The sequence below is a fragment of the Capsella rubella genome, unplaced genomic scaffold (assembly GCF_000375325.1).
Source record: "Capsella rubella cultivar Monte Gargano unplaced genomic scaffold, Caprub1_0 scaffold_3, whole genome shotgun sequence".
Classification (NCBI taxonomy): domain Eukaryota; kingdom Viridiplantae; phylum Streptophyta; class Magnoliopsida; order Brassicales; family Brassicaceae; genus Capsella; species Capsella rubella.
The window spans coordinates 11,686,624-11,702,019 of record NW_006238921.1 but is presented as its reverse complement, the minus strand read 5'-3'; the positions used below and the strand labels follow the sequence as shown (position 1 = coordinate 11,702,019).

Below are 15,396 nucleotides of genomic sequence, written 5' to 3'. Positions count from 1 at the left end.
ATGTGAGTACGTGACAGTGCTCTCGTTTCGAGAACTCATATCAAACAGAAATAAAAATGATTCAGATTCTTAAGCTATAGTTTAAGGCCATATCTTCTAATCTTACACATAATGTATATGCTTGATGCATGCATGTGGCTATTGGGCATGTGACATATATAATATATTATCCCAGCTAGTTCAAGTTCCATATTATATAGAGATTTGTGAAGAAACTTGATACAATACAAAAACATATTGTGAGCATCATGACTCCTCATTACCTCCCGCCTGGTGTTGGTCGACGCTAGCTTCCGAAAACCCAAAACCCAACTGATGAGTAATATCGATCGACATCTACAACTGGTGTGAGCGACACTCCCGAGCATCCTACCATCACGAACAAACCACATCTTTAATATAATGACAAGGTAATGATTCATTTGGGATAATAATTCATTTCTTGTTAAACTGATTAAATAAAGTTTCATTGTGTGTATACGTTAGGGACTACTCTCTCGTGGACGTTCTTAGTATGAATGGAGGAACAGGAGAACACAGTTACGCTACTAATTCACATTATCAGGTACTTTATATAAACACTCTATGACGAACTTTGATGTTTCGTTATAAGAACTATGAAATTAGTTATTCTTTTCTCTATATCCTTTAGTCATATTTTAACCTAATTTCACTACAAGAAAACATAGCAATTTCCGACCACCATTTCCGTCGAAAAAAGTGGTCTATGAGTATAATACTTTTGGGGTTTTTGTACAGAGAAGTGTTATCTATGAGACACAACATGTAGTGACAATGAACATAAGAGAAATGCTAGAGAAAATTGGTTTTCCTGATTGCATCAAAGTGACAGACTTGGGTTGTTCTACTGGACAAAACACAATGTTGGCCATGTCCGCAATCGCCAACTCCATCATTGAGTCGTACCAACAAATGGGTATAAAAAACCCACCAGAAATAGATTGTTGTTTGAACGATCTTCTAGAGAACGATTTCAATACAACCTTCAAGATTGTTCCTTCTTTCCTAGAGAAGCTGATCAAAACAGAAGCTAAAGGGAAGTGTTTTGTCTCCGGAGTCCCCGGTTCTTTTTACTCGAGGTTGTTCCCAAGAAAATCTCTACATTTTGTTCATTCAGCTTTTAGTATCCATTGGCTTTCCAAGATTCCAGATAGCCTTGAGAGCAACACTAAAAGCATTCATATTAAGCATCCATATACTCCAAATGTTTACAAGAGTTATTTGAATCAGTTCAAGAACGATTTTTCGGATTTCCTAAAAATGCGTTCGGAAGAGATGGTGCAAAATGGACGTATGGTTCTCACGTTCGTAGGCAGAAAGGCTTCCAATACTTTGTCCAAAGATTGTTTCCAAGTTTGGTCGTTGTTATCAGATTGTCTCCTCGATCTAGCCTCCGAGGTAAATACTCAATATCTAACCATATTTTCTTTATATTTTTAAGCATTCCTCTAAGTACCAAGTAAAATAAAACATCTATAAATTAATATTCTATAAATTAATTAACAATATATATTACTCTCTCTGTTTCATTATAAGTGATGTTTTAGCCAATTTTTTTTTGTTTTGGTATAAGTGATGTTTTCAATTTCCTATGCAAAAATTTAATGTATTTAATATTTTTTGACCAATTATATTTTACATTATATTTTTTTATTGGTTGAATTCATATTAGTTAAGGATGTTTTTATGGAAAATGGGTAAGTTATATGTTTTAATATTTAGTGTGCCAAAACCTTAAACATCACTTATAATGAAACAGAGGGGGTAATAAATTATGTAGGTCTCAACTCAAGTCAGACAAGTGTAAAAATTAACAAAATTCGATAAAGATAATAATTTTTTAAAATACTCGTGTACGTAAAATTTAGTCCCAATAATACCATCATAACTTAATAATCACTATATGAATTAATAAAATGCCGTAGTCCTAACATTATTAATTTATAGAAGTTTTACCATGTCATACATTATTAAGAGAATGTGAGTGTAGGGTTTTGTGAAGAAATCAGAGATAGAATCATTTAACATGCCATTCTACAATCCAAGTGAAGAAGAGGTTATGGAAGTTATCTTCAAGGAAGGCTCCTTCGAGATCAACAAGATTGAGAAATTTGATCATATTGTCCCGTACAAGATTGAATATGAAGAAGAGAATGATCAGGACCAATCAGTTCACATGGAAGCTAGTATAAACCATGCAAGTTGGGCAAGATGCATTACCGAACCATTGCTTGTTGCTCATTTTGGTGATGCAATTATTGAACCTGTGTTCGACAAGTACGCACATTATATGGCTAAGTATCTAAGTGTTACAAAGCATCGCCCTAATATGACACTCGTCCTCGTAGTTTCGTTGATTAGGAAATAAAGGTCATTTATTTTGTATGTGGTGAATTGGTGGGATGAGAAATAAGTAGAGTTCATTGTTTTGTATGGATGAGAGATTTGTTATTTTTATCATAAATTAAGCAATTTTGAAGCCAAAAAAAAATGATAATAATGTCCAAATTGGATCTCTAAGATTTAACTCGCAATACCCCGCGGAATAATGTTTGATTTATAATTTTTATATCAATAGAGATTATGCTATGATGGTTTGTCTGAAATGTAAATTTATTATAAAAGACTAGTTAATATTATTCTAATTAACAATTTTTATCTGCATTAGTTCAAGAACAGTTTTTTCCAACACTTTATCCAAATATTGTTTCCTCGTTGTACATACTCAACCATCTTTTTCTTTTTATATATTTAAGCATTCCTCTACGTACCAAGTAATGCATTGTTAGGAGACTGTGACTGTAGGGGTTTGTGAAGAAACAAGAGATGGAATCGTTTCAACAAACAATTCTACAATCCAAGCGAAGAAGAGTTGATGGAAGTTATCTTCAAGGAAGGTTCCTTCGATATCAACAAGATCGAAAAATATGACTATATTTGACTGAGGACGAAAATATTTAGAATTTGTCTGCAAACCTACCAAATCACAGAGAACGCACTCTATACATATAAGAAACTTGCAGGAGATATGTGAAGGAGGTTACTACAAAGAACAAACCTATCTCTCTCTCTACAGGACACTACTTACCGAAGCCAGATGCTAATAGATGTCGTCTCCTCTTAGCTTTTCAAAGATGATCTTCTCTTGCTTTGCATCTGTTTATCGCTTTATGTTAGGGAATACAAATACAAAATTTTAAGTGACAATGCATCAGTTCAGTAGGAATCGAAGTTAAGTAAGCTTGCAAAAAGGATACATTCATGATCTGGTTCTTCGGAGAAATTAGAGTGTAGTGCATTCCCCATACTGTCTACGATGGCTGAAATGGTCATCGATGATTCAATGCACAAGATTGCTGTTATTGCATCTAATCGTGTGACCTCATTTCTGAACATAAGCCTTGCATGAGCTGTGACACCAATATATCATCAATATCTTTTTTTTCTGATTTTGTTGCAATTTGATTGATTATGAGTATAACCGAAGTGGTACCTTGAGCCAGACGGATTAAGCTTTCCAGCATCCGCACGGTTGTTCTAGCTGCAGTTCAGAGTATAAACAAATTACAAGAAAGATATCACCCCATCTTTGAATTCTATCGTGAGATTTTCTAGACAAGACTACAGAAACGCTCTCCAGCCTGCTAATATTTTAATCTGAAATTGATCCATTTATATTTTGGCTTTCTCCAATATGAATGTATTTGTAGAGGAATTTTCTATATAAACAAGGAAAAAAAGTCTCAGCCATGAATAGAGGATTCAAAGCTGGACACTGCGATCTTCAGCTTCCCACACCCCATGTTAATACAAAATTAGCATATGCGGAACCAAGAAAAATATTGCTCAGGAAGTACCTGCATTTTGTGTTGATGATCTTCGTTGGAGTCGATAATAACTTGAAATAATTTCTTCTGCTTCCTTTGATAGGAAAGGCCTGAAGGTTTTTTTCACAAACTGAATGTATCTGCATAGGTCGGGATATAAAAATACAATAGCAATTAGCAACCATGAATATGTATTATCAGCTAAGATCAAATGTATTTGTCATCTCGGACTTTTGCACAAGAAACAATTGTAACTCTTCTAGAGATGATTGATTCCATGATCTATGTATACACATGATAACCTTTGAAGTACCGGTAGTGGCCACATAATTGTCAGATCATCTACATATTTATCTTCCTCCATTTGAACCTGGATTGATGTCAGCAAATTATTGAAAGATAAAAAGTTATATTTTTTGTCACAAACATAAACTCTGCTTAATAAGAGTCTGTACGTAACACAATAAAGATTCTTTAAGGGAACATACCTCGGCAAGGATGTGAGAGGATACAACTGCATCCCATTCGGGATTTTTTGTATCTAAGAGAACAAGCACAATATCAAATCTGCTGAGCAAGGGACCGGAAAGTGCAGTATTGACAGAAAGAGCTAGATTCAGTTAAGAAATTTCTCAAGAAAAAATATCAAAATAAGTACACCAAATAAATTCAAATGCAGAGGGAGAAAAAGGAATGCTTGACTGATGATTTGGGGAAGAAAAAGTATCCATTTTAAAAACTGATATCACTAACTTGAATTTGAAAACAGTATGAATGTATGTAAGCCAAAACATGTCTGAACTTTGAAGTCTATTATATCTGAAGTGGATACACTGATCAGGATCATATTGTCCTTTAGGATTTGTAGCACCAAAGACGATTGTCTTTGTGCTAAGAGTCGTTACAAGGCCAGCCTTCAAATTAACAAAAAAAAAAACTTAAGACACAGTAAAGACATAAACTGATTCTGTTGTACAGCTTGAATAATGGACCTGATGCTGTAACTAGAGAATGACAATAAATGAAATAGAGTAGTTTACCTTGGCAACGCTAATACTTTGTTGCTCCATTGCTTCATGTATGGTTGCTCTGTCATGCTCTCTCATGCTTCCAGGAAGAAAAAAAACGCTTTAGCAGTTTGTAAGTCTCCCAAGTAAAAATCCTAAAATGTTTTGTCATTTAAAGCTGAACAGTTTCTACTAGCGACTGCTTCTTATCTGTGAAAAGAGCCTAATGATTCACAAGACCACAAGAACACATCAAGTTCATCGAAGATCAAACTTTTCAAGCAGATAACACTACAGACTAATGCAAATTATTCTTATAATAAACTTTTCTCCCCTCTGTCACCTGGAGACTACCTATCAAACTCATCAATACAGCAAAGTCCACCATCTGCAAGAACAAGGGCCCCAGCTTCCAGCATCCACTCTCCTACAAACAAATTAATAAGACTAAGAACCAACACAAGAAGTAGGCAAAAGATTGAGTGCTTACCTCCATCCTTCACTGCAGTTACAGTCAATCCAGCACTTGTGCTTCCTAGTCCCGTTGTGATCACAGCTCTGTTGCTCAGTTTTGCAGCGAACTTTAAGAACTGAGATTTTCCAGTGCCTGGCAGATATTAACATCATAAAAGGCAGGTCCAAATGAAAGTAAACTTCCATACAGAGTTCAATCAACTGGTAACAAACAATTACACAAGACCTTCTAGTTTTTTTCCGAAACTCATGTAAGGTACTCAAGTTCCAAATCAATTTAGTTCAGACGAAAACTTTGGAACTCCACCAAAATTTAGGGGCATGCATGTACATAAGAAAAATATACTCAGTGGTTGAGAATAACCTGGATCACCAATAAGAAGCAAGTGAGATTCTCCCCGAATTTTTGTACCAGAAGCATCAACATGCTGCACACCTCCAATGAGTGTTAAGGCAACTGCATATTAACAACATGCACACACACCATAATCGTTTTAGACAATTCAATAAGAAAAAATGTTGGCAAAAAAAAAGTATGCATAAAGCATACCTGCAAGCTTAACAGTAAAAAGTCCAAAGACTTGGGGGCAGATACCTCGTAAGATAGCATTTCTCCCTGACTTAATCAAATATTAAAGAATTTAGCCCAAACTTTACATTAGAATACCCATATCGTATTTGGATAATAAGATCGAAATAGATAGCAAGAGAATAGTTGTTCAAAATAATTGCAAGAAAAAAAGGCAGAATGATTTCCAAGTAATAGTTAGTTTTTACCTTTTAAAGGGGTATCTTTGAAGTGGCTCCAAAAGTTCTTAAACTTCTCGATCAGTTCATCAGGTATATCAATTTCTGATTTAAGTTCATTAGTTCTTCTGGAGAGTGGCAGGGATAACATGTAAATAGGGGGTAGAAATTGTGTTAATAACTGTAATTCTAATGCCTTCTAGTAACTCAGACTATGAGACAATATAATCTCATCAGGACCCAAAATAACTCTTCAGGAAATTGCTTTAAGGAGTACTAAGAGCTACTTAATCGTTTAACCATCTTCAATAACTGTCTGAGGCAAACAAACAAGTGCCATATTTCAACAATTAAGAGTAAAGATTTCCTTGATAAAATTGATTAAAACGGGTTGCTTTATCACATTTTCCAAGCCATTTACCTGACATGATTGCCAATCAACATAGGTTCAAGGTCGCAGCGAACGTCTTTTAAGTCATGAGACCATTTTGAAGTCAAGATTCCAGAGACAACAACATCATCTGCATCAAAAGAAAATAATATATATCTTACTTAAAAAAGCCAGTATCAGAAGGCGGAACAGTTAAGTTGGTACCTTTAGAATGGTTACACTGAGGCTATGAATTATAGCTATAATAGTGATGCAATTATGGATAGAATAAAATAAAAACAAACAAAAGTCATAGTGTTGTACCTCCAGCTTTAACATTGTCAACAAGGTCATCTTTCAGTACAACTAGAATGGATCTTGGGATAACCCCAACACCTAGAACCTGCGTATTTTCTTGGATCTTGATCTCTTGATAATCATGGCGTGTTACTGTATCATCTACAGGATCAAAGTTTGTGCCTTCACAAGATTTTGACCGCTGTCACTCACAGTTAAAAAGATTTGACAGTGCTATAAGATGAGTTGATTTAAAGAATATGAAAGCTAGGAAGAAACTTCAGAGACGAATGTTTTCGCATAACAAAAGACAGATATCAATATGACAAACCTGAGAAGGACAAAAGGGCGGTTTCACAATCGAGTTTATCGATTCCAACTCAGGGAAAATAGGAAACCTACAATAAGGAACCAACTCAATCATCCATACAACAGAGAACAAGAGGTGGTGTCAAATGCATATAAAGTTTCAATCACAAAACAAAGAAGAAACAACATACGTGAACTTGCATTTACGGCATCGATACATCCTTTCACCTTCATACATTTTCACAGCCCCAGACCTAATCACCGTGCCTTTCAACATCATAAGAATCCCACGGTGCTTTACTCTAACTCGGCCAATACTTGGGAAAGTCTCTGTAGCCAAAATCGAAAAATTCAGAACAAAGTCCATAAAATTTACAAAAAAATCATGTGAAAAAGTCACACACACACACAAACCAGAGCTTCGTTCTAGAGGAGATCCACTAGTATCAATACGAACATGTATAAACCTCTTCTCAATCCCAATCTTGTTCTCAAATTTCTTCATATGCTCCAACGCAATTTTCTGAAAAATTCGATTCCTTACAAGAGTTAACAGAATCAAAAACTACGAATCCAGAAAGCAAAATCAAAAATCGAATCGAACACATACGTGAGCTAAAATGGCTGATTCGTCGAATTGACGAAGATACTGTTCAGGATTGGAGAATACAAGACGCGATAGAGATGGATCATCGTCAACAAGTTCTGCGAATCTGAAGATATTGTGTGTGAGAGAGGTGAAAGAAGAATCATGGAAAGAGAAAAGAGGAGAAGTGAAGCGTACTCGATGAAGAGAGGGTAGTGAAGTTTGGGATCTGGAGATAGAGAGATGTCACGGAGCTGATCGGAATAGTGTTTCACGAGAAACTCAGTCATTGACTCTATTTGCTCCGCCGTCTGTGTCGGCGATTCCATTTCCACCATTGACTCGTCCGTCGGCGGAGGAGAAAGGTAAAGGTGGATTTGCGCGGGAAATTAATACGCCAATTTTTTTTTTTTTTTCGGTTAGTACTTACATATATCTTAACATTTTTGAAATACATTTTGTACTAAAATCTTATTTGGATTATAACCTTTTATTTTGTATTATTTACATAATCAAACACTTGATATTTGAATAAATAACAAAACTTAAAAGTAAATTTTGTAATTAACTCACAAGCAAATCGCAAAAATGGAAACAAATATTTATTACATCAAAAAATTTTCTAAACTCTCTCTTTAATAAATCGAATCTCTCTCCAATATATTTATATAATCTTATTTGTTTTTAATTTATATTATTACATAAAATAAATTTATAATAAAAATACACATTTTTTTCCACACATTTTGCAATTTAAATTTTAGAAAACGGACGCATATATATAACTCAATCGATAAAGGAAAAAATATATGTACAACGTCTACATAAAGTATAAAATTTTAGATTATAGTTTAAACCATTGTAAATACGACTAATATGTTCACCACTATAAATGAGCATGAACTTTGATTTCTCAGGTATCCAAATTAAAAAAATTATTCAGTTTAATATGGTTCCTTATTTAAGAGAAATATTATAATATTAAAACTTTTAAAAGCTGAAATTAATTTAAGTTTTATAGAATATTTAAAATATTAAAATTGAACTCTACAAAATTTTAAAGTATTATTAATATTTGAACTCTAAAAATATAATAAAATTGTACGTAAATATGATTGAACGGGTTTGAGTATACATAAATATGATTATATTTTTATTACGGATTGTCTATATTTCAAATTTTTTACGGGTTAAGTTAAAATATAATTTTTTATTTACAACAAAATTGTCTCGCGGTGTATCGCGGGTTGACCACATATATATATGAATCTACTCATAATATAAATTTAAAAAATTATATAAAATTAAAATAAAAGACACACTTATAAAACTAGACTATATATACCAACTACGAAAATGATCAACCAAACAAATATATCAAGTTATAGACCCGTGGTATACCACGGGGTATATCCTAGTCTTTATAATATTAGAAGATACAAATTAGAACATTGCAAATTATGATTTTAATTGAGAAATACTCTAGGATAATATATACAGTACCATAAATACAAACTCAAAGATGTTGGTAGCTTTTGCGATTCACTCTTTGTCGTCACTGACGTTTATCATCGCCCGCGAAATTCTCCGTCATTGTCGAAGTCACAATCTCCATCGTCTCCGGCGAGTTCTAATAATTTCGCTTCTCTTCGTCGTCGTTTCTCTCTGATTTTCTACGCTATCGTTCGTCTCCATTTGTTCGTGTCGTTCCTCTCTATCTTCCTTTGAGTAGTGAATCAATTTTGTTTTGATTAGTGTTCGAAGTAGTGAATCGAATCGTTTTTGTTTTGATTAGTATTTCGAGCAGTGAATCAATTATTCTTTGATTAGTGTTTATAGTAGTGAATGGGTTCTCCTTAATCGGTTTTGCTTTGATGAGAGTTCAGAGTTTTGAATCGATTGTGCTTAACCGTTTTTACTTTGATTGGTGTTGGGTGTAGTGAATCAACTATGTTCAATCGGAATTAGATGTTGCTTTGATGGAGAATGAACTAGCTTGGTGGAATAAACGTTGCACATCCAAATTTAGAAGGTGATTTCACATTTTGATTAGTGTTTAACGAATGTAGAGATATGGTAAGATTGCATTTGTGTATCTCAAGCTTTGGTTGTTGAATCTTGTACGTATAATTGAATTATACCTAGCTTGCGAGGGAGTGAAAACAAAGTTATAATGGATCATGAGATTTTGTAATCGATTGGAACAATGGAGGATATCTTTGTGAAGTTGATGATAATATCATGTATAAGGTTTTAGCAAAGATGGTGATTAAAGTTTTCAAACTGGATTGTTTTGTTAATGCTATTAAACTTAGTTGTCAACTTTCTCTAAGGATGAAGAAGATAGCATGAGGTTCTTTACCAGTGTATATGCAGAATGATTGTCAAGTTCAGACGTTTTGTGAAGACCATCCTAATGTTCGTGGAATCCTTCCTCAAGTTCGTGAAATCCTTCCTGAATTCTATAAATGTGTTTCTTAATCTTTTTTAAGAAAATACTCCATCAATGTGTCATATATTACTCCATTACTAAGGGGTAATGATTCATTTTTGTGCACACATCCTGTTGTTTTACCAATGTATCAAAAATTCCAACCTTTCTTCATATGTTTGCACTGAAAGCTTTTCTGAATTTTCAATAAGTCTTTGAAATTAAAGAGAACATGTAGCAAACTCAATCATAGTTACAACTACCACTATTTCCTTGTCTAAAAGAAACTTGTGACACTTTTATATTGCAAAAACATCATACAAGTACCAAAACAGTCTAAATAGGTTTCACAAACATCACAAATGTCTACGAATGAATGTCATCATCAATGTCGTGTAATCATTCCTGAATGTCAAGGAGTTTTTCAACAATGCTTCCTGAATTTTCGACAATCTTAATTCAATCAACGTTTATATGAGAAATTGCAAGATATGAATGACTCCATGAGTAATCAGAAAGCAAAACAAGTAGTCATAGTGAGCCATCTTTCAGTTAATGTAAGTTTCTAATACAATTTAGAAATGTTCAAGTATGAAATCTTCAAATGAATGAAAACAAATATGCAAACATATGGAGAAAAGAAGACAAAATATAACATACGTACTTCTGCGTCTAATGTATTGTGCTTGTACACATATGCACAACAAAAAAATGGTATAAGAAAAATAATGACAAAGCAAGTAAAAGTGAAAGCCTTTACCTAAGATTTAGCTCACTGTTTTGGCTAATAAAACTTATGGGAGCTGAATCCACCTGAGGAACTAGAGTGTGATTGGGTGGGAACTTATTCGTCGTTTCGAACTCAAACTGAATACTAAATAGGAAACACTGCTCTTTGTGAAAATAGTTCTCGTTTGTATTAATATCTCAATTCTTTCCTCCCCCCATACAAATGAACTTTTTTATATATATAGAGGTATAACTACATTTAATAGACCGCGCGATCTACTCTACGGGAATTCTGCGCTCTACATTAACTGTGTTGACCTTCAGTTCGGCCATTACAATCTCGTTCTTAAATGCTCCTTCTCCGAGTTCTCTGTTCGAATCGAGGCCTCTTAAACTGGGCCATGGGCTTCGTAGGCCCAATTAGCATCAAAGTGCTTATTCTGGTGCCCACAGTTAGCCCCCCAGTCTTGCGAAGTGATTTCAGTTTGGAAGACTTTAATGCTGCATCGATTTTGGGAACTAAGATCTTCGAATCCTCATGATTCACCTCGATTCGCGGTTGCCTTTTCGGCTTACCTTGCCCCTTGTTTACCGCATTGATGTCCCTTCACCTGAGCTATAAAGGTGGTGACCTTTTAGCTTCTCTAGGCCATCATTACGCTGCAACGGTCAAGGCGTCTACAAAAGGTACGATACTCCAACACTCGACTTCTTCTCTTTGACCTACTTTGTTATTATTCCTTGCTCTCGCCGACTTCTTTATCCTACTCTCTGCAACTTCTTCCATCGCCGAGATAGGTACTCGTTGGCCCTTTGTCTTCCACCATCAGTTCGGTCCTCATCGTCCGTCGATGATTAGGGAGGACAAACTGGTTAGCGTTCGATTCCTCTGCGGCCTACCTTCTAGAACCACAATTCTAGCTCCAAACGGTGACCAATCGCCGGAAGATCCTCCGGAAGGGCATTGTTGTGCCTATGATATCCTCCCAAAGGGCACTGCTGTGCAGGCTCTGTTTCCCGCTAGTGGAGCTTTTGGTCAAGGCGATGTACTCCTTGGGCGTTTCACTCCCCCAACTGTGCTCTAACTTTGTCCGAACAGTTCTCCGCCTCCAAACCCTAGCGGAGGTTCATGGCTACCTCCTCACGTTTCAGGATATCCTCCATCTGTACACGATAAAGGAGGGTAGGACCAGAGGAACCATTTATCTCAGCCTGCTGACCGGGCTCCGGGTTTTTGAGAACCTTCCTGAAAAGGACGACAACTGGCGAAGTGGTTACTTCTTCTTCCCTGTCGACGACTCCACCTTTGGCAAACTGCAGGACTTATTTATTCCTCAGTGGTCCTGAAAATTTTGTAGAACTATAGAGGGAAATCGAACTATTTTAATTTTTGTTGCTTCGCTTATCATTGTCGAACTTTAACTCGGGTGTTGTTTACTTCGTTTTGCATATTTCTCAGCATCTCTAGAGTGTGGCTCCCTATCTAACACCTTAGCGAACTGCTTCATTAGTTTCTGTAGTGGTCAGATCGCTTGGGACTCCTTTTCAAACAAGAGAATCCAGGAATCCTGAGCTCGTATTCGCAACATCTCTCTTGTCACCAGCTCACCTCTACCTGCTCTTCCTCGCAACATGAACTACCGAGAAGAGAGAGCTTGCAAGAAGCAGGCAGAACTTCGCGAGAAGGAGCTGAAAAATAGATTGCCGCTACCCTTGCTGAAGGTAAATCCAAGATCCCGGGGAAAGAAAAAAGCTCTAGTTCGGTCGCCCTTTCTGACGCCGGGAAATGCGAAGTGATAGTTATCCCTGACACGACCTCGGCCTCGGGAGACGTAAGCGCTGAATCCCCCACCATTATGAGTGCTAAGGATGGGAAAGAGACCAATAGGGCTTCCAAGAAGAGGAAAGCACTGGATTCAACTCCTTCGTCCCGAGAGATTTCCCGTCCTCATACGACGAGTGAAGCGGAAAAGAGAGCTGAGACCAGCTCGAAAAAGGGAGCTCTCGCAAACCCAACTCCCAGCGGATCTAAGGACGTGCTCCAACGTGAGCTGCCTGGTAATATTATTTACTCTCGCTTGTACATTCTTTTTGACTCAGCTTTTAACTTTTAGAGTGGTTATCCTCTCAGCCCCCCCCCCCCCCTCGAAGTCTCTTGCGGACATGAAGCGCAGTTTTAGCCATCCTGGAGCTCGGGTCTCATCTTTCAAGGATATGGCCGAGGCTAACTTGGACAGCTACTTCTGCTTTGCGGACAGGATTGGAGAGGTGAGGAATTACATCTTAGTTTTAACTTTAGTTGCTTTCCACATCGTCTCCTTACTAACTTACTTTTACTATAGACCCTAATTGAGTTCAACAACTCTGTCGCAAGTTATGAAGAACAATTGCTTTCCAACCCTGCTGCTGACGAAGTCAAGTGGCTGCAAGCTCAGATTTCCGACCTGGAGAGACGGGTGAAACGTCTCTCTGCTGTCGAAGTGTCTAACCTCCAAGAAGTGGAGAAAGCAAAGAAATTCAACTCGCGCCTTAAGGCGGCGGAATCCGAGCTCCTGATCTCCAAAGCCTCCCTCGAAGATGTTCTAGATAAGCTAAAGAGAGCCGGGGATCTGTACCTTCGAGCTACAGAAGCTGAGACCGCCGCGAAGAAGGAGTTTCATGAAATAAGACTTCGGAACCAACTGTTGGAGGCCAACCATAGCTCGGAGATGGAAAAAGTTCGCCGAGAGGAGAGAAGGAAAACAAGGGCCGAGCTGCGTGAGGCCGCAGAGGGCGTGAACGTCTTCCGAGACGACCACAACCGCCTAGTCCATGCCACTATCATTGTGTATTTGTGTTCTTGGTGAAAATTAAAGTTCTTTCCTTTTATTTTTTAGTTTTGCATTTGTATAAAACTCTTTATGAGTTATCTAATCTCTTAATTTAATAATCTTAATAAGCTCATTTGAGCCTAAATCATCTTCCTTTGGAATTGCTATCAAAACATACAAGTGGTAAAGATTGGAAGTACAAGCAAATCGAATAAACAATTTCAAGTCACAAAAGAAAATTAAAATCAAAGAATACATTAAAGTATTAATTTTCTATCAAATTAATAAATTCTAAATACACATACCACGTAAAAAAAAAAGTCAAATAATTTTTATTAGTTAGCATTACATAATTGTATATGGTGAATTCAGATTAAATTTTACAACTTGAGTTATGAGTAAATGCATGAAATTATTTGGTACATATAAATACTTAGTTCTTCTTTGCATAAGGATTGCAATTATTTATGTTAACATCTTTCCTACATTGTGCTAAGGTGTCGTAGCAGGGATACACATCCTTAACAAGATCTCGGCAGCAATATCCCCCAAGTTTTGCTGGATAGCATGGATCTTTTATAGGTGGTTTGGTAAGGTCTTTAAAGAAATTACCTATATATATTTAAAAAAAAAATCATTAGAAAAGATTATGGAGTATTTAATTGTGAGTATAAAGGTGGTAATGATGATAAACAATAAAAAAATAAAACAAAACATATAACATACATTCATGAAGGCTAGCTAGAGAAACAAGGACGACAACAAAGATAGCAAATTTGGAAAAAGACATTGTGATTTTTCTCTATAAAGATATGTTTTATGTAATATGTAAACACACACACACAAACATGTATATATAAAAAATTAAATACTAAAAGTAGTAACTTATTTTTGAGGGTGATCCGAAAAAATTGTAGTTAAAATTTATTTGGTTAATTTTGTTTTCTCCTCGAATATCGATGGTTTAGAATTATATTTTGTATATTATTATTTTTTTGTTTGATTTAGAACTACCCTAAAAGAAATATTAACAACATCGACATAGCCATATGCATGGTCGCTCAATTTAAATAAGTTGATAAAATTGAATAGCAATAGATTAGCTACATTTTTTTCTTTTTAATAACTAATAAAGATAAATCATCGTTAAATTTTAAAATAAGTTATTTGATATTTCTTATGTATGTAATTAATGACTACTCAGTCTTAAATTTTTATTTTATTAATTTGCAACGAAAGAGTTGAAATGGATTTATTTGAACAAATTATATAAAATACGTTTTTGATGAATTTCTACCGACGATGAAACTACAAACTTAGGAAGAATGAGAAAGATGAATTATCCTTGGGTTAGAATGCATTACTAGAGCCGGACATATCTAACTGCAAGCACAAACAAAATGCATTTCTTTTAAAGGATAACTTAATATAATTAACATTGTTAAATAACTTTTTCGAGTAGAAAATTGATTATAATTTTTTAACTGTATATTTTTTAATTTAATTTACAAATTTATTTTCTTTACCTTTTCTATATTATGATATATTAGATTTGTGAGACTGAGAAAACTTTCTTACAATTTTATCTTTATCCTTCAAATGATATTTTTCTGATGATATCGCTGCATTTTAATACTGATGATCCTAGAGAGTCAAAAAAATTCAATATTTATGAATGGCCATTTTTTACTGTTAACGTGCCCCTTCTTTTGCTTTATTTAAAAAACAAAGCTGTCAACGCAATTATGAAATGAACTTCTAGCTAATGCCCTTAAAAGCATATCAAAG

At 35.4% G+C, this 15,396-nt stretch overlaps 2 protein-coding genes across 4 annotated transcripts; one reads left to right on the top strand and one right to left on the bottom strand.

Moving 5' to 3' along the window:
* Positions 1–239: 239 nt before the first annotated feature.
* Positions 240–2,512, top strand: LOC17893069 (salicylate/benzoate carboxyl methyltransferase). Its single transcript, XM_006299191.2, has 4 exons — positions 240–410; positions 487–565; positions 760–1,419; positions 2,012–2,512. Exons 1-4 carry the CDS (start codon positions 403–405, stop codon positions 2,387–2,389), a joined length of 1,125 nt encoding a protein of 374 aa, XP_006299253.2. The 5' UTR covers positions 240–402; the 3' UTR covers positions 2,390–2,512.
* A 177-nt stretch (positions 2,513–2,689) lies between these two features.
* LOC17891745 (probable DNA helicase MCM9) lies at positions 2,690–8,018 on the bottom strand. Of its 3 annotated transcripts, none has more exons than XM_023786082.1 (21): positions 7,837–8,018; positions 7,663–7,765; positions 7,467–7,575; positions 7,244–7,382; positions 7,075–7,141; positions 6,771–6,945; positions 6,498–6,597; positions 6,107–6,204; positions 5,880–5,945; positions 5,694–5,786; positions 5,346–5,462; positions 5,210–5,282; positions 4,889–4,955; positions 4,681–4,762; positions 4,337–4,458; positions 4,151–4,218; positions 3,879–3,988; positions 3,515–3,562; positions 3,279–3,431; positions 3,110–3,177; positions 2,690–2,922 (listed from the first exon to the last, which is right to left on the bottom strand). In XM_023786082.1, the coding sequence occupies exons 1-20, from the start codon at positions 7,974–7,976 to the stop codon at positions 3,122–3,124; spliced, it is 1,986 nt and encodes a 661-aa protein (XP_023641850.1). In that variant the 5' UTR covers positions 7,977–8,018; the 3' UTR covers positions 2,690–2,922; positions 3,110–3,121. The 3 variants fall into 3 exon arrangements, with proteins under 3 accessions (XP_023641850.1, XP_023641849.1, XP_006297152.1); XM_023786081.1 differs by having other exon boundaries at positions 2,914–2,997; XM_006297090.2 differs by lacking the exon at positions 2,690–2,922 and having other exon boundaries at positions 2,931–3,177.
* Positions 8,019–15,396: the final 7,378 nt, after the last annotated feature.

Bases quoted from the DNA above. Each gene is read 5' to 3' on its own strand.
- LOC17893069 (XM_006299191.2), top strand. The intron at 566-759 runs GTACTTTATATA...GTTTTTGTACAG, and splicing joins CTACTAATTCACATTATCAG to AGAAGTGTTATCTATGAGAC. The intron at 1,420-2,011 runs GTAAATACTCAA...ATGTGAGTGTAG, and splicing joins TCCTCGATCTAGCCTCCGAG to GGTTTTGTGAAGAAATCAGA.
- LOC17891745 (XM_023786082.1), bottom strand. From the start codon at position 7,976: ATGGTGGAAATGGAATCGCCGACACAGACGGCGGAGCAAATAGAGTCA. The intron at 7,142-7,243 runs GTATGTTGTTTC...TCCTTATTGTAG, and splicing joins TGCCGTAAATGCAAGTTCAC to GTTTCCTATTTTCCCTGAGT. The intron at 3,178-3,278 runs GTATCCTTTTTG...AGCGATAAACAG, and splicing joins CGAAGAACCAGATCATGAAT to ATGCAAAGCAAGAGAAGATC.